The 2,772-nt window shown below is 40.5% G+C and overlaps 1 protein-coding gene across 2 annotated transcripts in view; it reads right to left on the bottom strand.

Moving 5' to 3' along the window:
• Positions 1 to 2,772, bottom strand: part of lin54 (lin-54 DREAM MuvB core complex component) — a 23,514-nt gene continuing 20,742 nt past the window's right edge. For both annotated transcript variants that reach the window (XM_059358668.1, XM_059358669.1), the window contains exons 13-14: positions 1,983 to 2,185; positions 1 to 1,235 (exon numbers count right to left, since the gene is read on the bottom strand). In XM_059358668.1, the coding sequence (XP_059214651.1) occupies positions 1,034 to 1,235; positions 1,983 to 2,185 (405 nt within the window). In that variant the 3' untranslated portion in view covers positions 1 to 1,033. The remainder of the gene's footprint in view (positions 1,236 to 1,982; positions 2,186 to 2,772) is intronic.

The following is a 2,772-nucleotide window of genomic DNA, read 5'->3' as shown; positions in this document are numbered from 1 at the left end:
TAGTCAGAGGTCAGATTTAGAGCACTGTAAACACCTGTGCAGATTTGGGACAACATATTCTAAAATAGTTTAAATTAACTTATTCCAGTGAGCCAGCAAACACAATTGGCACATGCAAAAGTAAATGAAATCTAGCAATTAATTTAATTTAATGCCAAAACAGGTAATTTCTCACTTCATTTGCAGCCCTGTGACGTCAGACCAGCCTGGGACAGATCAGCTGACTCTGTGTTATATTAACTGATGCTCCCTTTAGTTAGGAACATAATTTAACAAGTCGTTAATAGCTTTTCCATTCACTGTGTTTTTTAATGTACAGTAAGCATGTGACTGATAAAACAAAAATCAGCACCAGAAGAAACCTCTCCAGCTGTTGTGAGCAGTGCTGTGTGTGTGTGAGTCTGTGTGTGTGTGTGCATTCATCTTACAACAACTTTTAGGGATAAAACCTAAGATTGCCTCTACTCATTTTCATTGAAACAATTTAGCCTAGCCTTGGTTAATAATTAACAGTTTGCAGCACTATAAGCCACACAATATTAGCGCTCACAAAGATTACAAATACATGTCAAAATAAATATCAAAAGATACATGTTCTGTACGTCTACCGTAAGCACGATTGATTACATAAAATTACAGGCTTCTCGTTTTCAAAAACCTCTAAAACAGGGAGAAGAATAAAAGAAAATACAATAAAAATGGAAGAGCAAATGTTTGGAGAACGCAGATTTGAATCGGGGGAAAATAAAGTGAAGGAATTCGTGTTCGCCACGACCTCGCTGTGTCATTTCTGTCCATGGCGGCCAGGTGTGAGAACAGCTGCTCCAGAGACGCCGTGCTCTGTCCATGTGTCCTTCAGTCTGTTCCATGATTATTATTCCAGCTGGCCTGAGCTTTCCTGAGGCAGGGGAATCCACTTTCAGGCCATTGTTCTGCCTTTTGAGGAGGGAGACAACCTGTTTCCCCGCAGGAGAGGAGCCCCAGGGGTCTGAGACAGAGTGCAGAGTGATTTTTTTCATTGCCAGTGTTCGGCCTAGCAGTTAATGGAGGCACAGTCTGATTTGGCTTTCCCCGCGGAGCTGATTATCCTCATGAGGCAGTGTCCGAACTCCTCCAGGATCATCCGCTCTGCCTCCACCTCCGGCTGGTGAGTCTGTTCCGCCCTCTTGGCCTGTTCCAGCAGACACTCGCACGTCGCCTCCAGCACCTCCTTCGTTACAAATGTGTACGGCAGCCTGCAGGGGAAACAAAGCAGGGACATCAACAGCAAGCCAGTAGCTTTTATGTCAGCGATTAGCAACAACATCAAACATTGCAGTGCTCCATAATAAAGCAGCAATAACTCGAACTTAAATGACAATCCTAACCATATTTTCGTTTTAAATGGGATAATATGGAAAATAATTATTATAAAGACTTCTTAAGCTGTAATGCAAATAATATTTCCCCAAGAGTGTTAGTGTTGTAGAGCAGCTGTTCTCAACCTTGGGGTCGGGACCCCAATTGGGGTCGCAAGATGATTTCTGGGGGTCGCCAAATCATTTTGGAAGTCAGCTCTGTCTCCACTGTGTCTTTTTAGTATTTTTGGTCACTTAATGTCTTTTTTTGGTCATTTTGTGTTGTTTTTTTACTCATTTTGTGTCTTTTTTGGTCATTTTGTGTCTTTTTTGGTCATTTTGTGTCTTTTTTTGATCATTTTGTGGTCAATTTGTTTCTTTTTTGGTAATTTTGTTTCTTTTTGGGGTCATTTTGTGTCTTTTTTGGTCAATTTGTGTCTTTTTTTGGTCATTTTGTGTCTTTTTATGGTAATTTTATGTCTTTTTTGGTCATTTTGTTTCCTGTTTTTGGTCATTTTGTTTCTTTTTTGGGTGATCTGAACTGTGCGTGTGAGATTGTGTTCAGTGAGTGGGGGTCACGGACAACATGCATGTTAAATTGGGGGTCGCGACTCAAAAAGGTTGAGAACTACTGTTGTACAGTACCTGCCCCCTCCACTAGAGATAACCGGCGCCGCCCTCATGAGCAGGTCTGAGATCTGTGACGACAGTTTGGTTTTGGCTGCCGTCTGCTGTTGAACTCTCACTTCTGCTGCGTCAGCCAAGTGCATCAGCGTCTTCCTCTCCGGGCTCTCCTCAAAGTTTTTACAGCCGATGCATTTACAAATGGAGGAGCACATGATCTTTGCCTTTGGTTTGGAAGAAAAGGAAAATCAGGAAAGGAAAAGGAAAAGTCAGAAAGAGAAAATCAACAGCTTCTCTGAACAACGCAGTAAAGCAGGGGTGGGCAATTAATTTTCCCAAGGGACCACATGACCAATACAAAGAAGGTTGCAGGGGCCGGACCAAAACTCTGAACTAAATTCTGCTCAATATTAATGTAATCGCTTTATAAAACACAGTAAATTATCTGGTTTTGAGCTGCTACTGATAGGAACACATGTTATGATGAGACTGTTAATGTGGAGTAAATCAAATATAGCAGTAAAAAATAGTAAATACTCCAATCACTATATCACTTTAACATTTATTTTAAACACAACTGTAAATGTCCTTTAGTAAGCTTCCTATTTGTGTTTTTGTATTATATAGCTTGTTTTTCATGTTTGTACATTTTCAAGGTGTTTAACAATGTTGAGGTGCTTTTATTTTGAAAAAGTGCCGTCCAGTGTGAAACGGGTGCTTTCATTTTGAAAGGTAGTGACAGGAAATAACCGGTAGAACGGTTAAATGAAAAAACGAACGGTAAATAATAACGAGAGCGTAGTAATTCATA

The sequence above is a fragment of the Centropristis striata genome, chromosome 19 (assembly GCF_030273125.1).
Source record: "Centropristis striata isolate RG_2023a ecotype Rhode Island chromosome 19, C.striata_1.0, whole genome shotgun sequence".
Lineage (NCBI taxonomy): Eukaryota > Metazoa > Chordata > Actinopteri > Perciformes > Serranidae > Centropristis > Centropristis striata.
The sequence above is the reverse complement of the archived record's forward strand: the minus strand, read 5'-3'. Positions and strand labels throughout refer to the sequence as shown.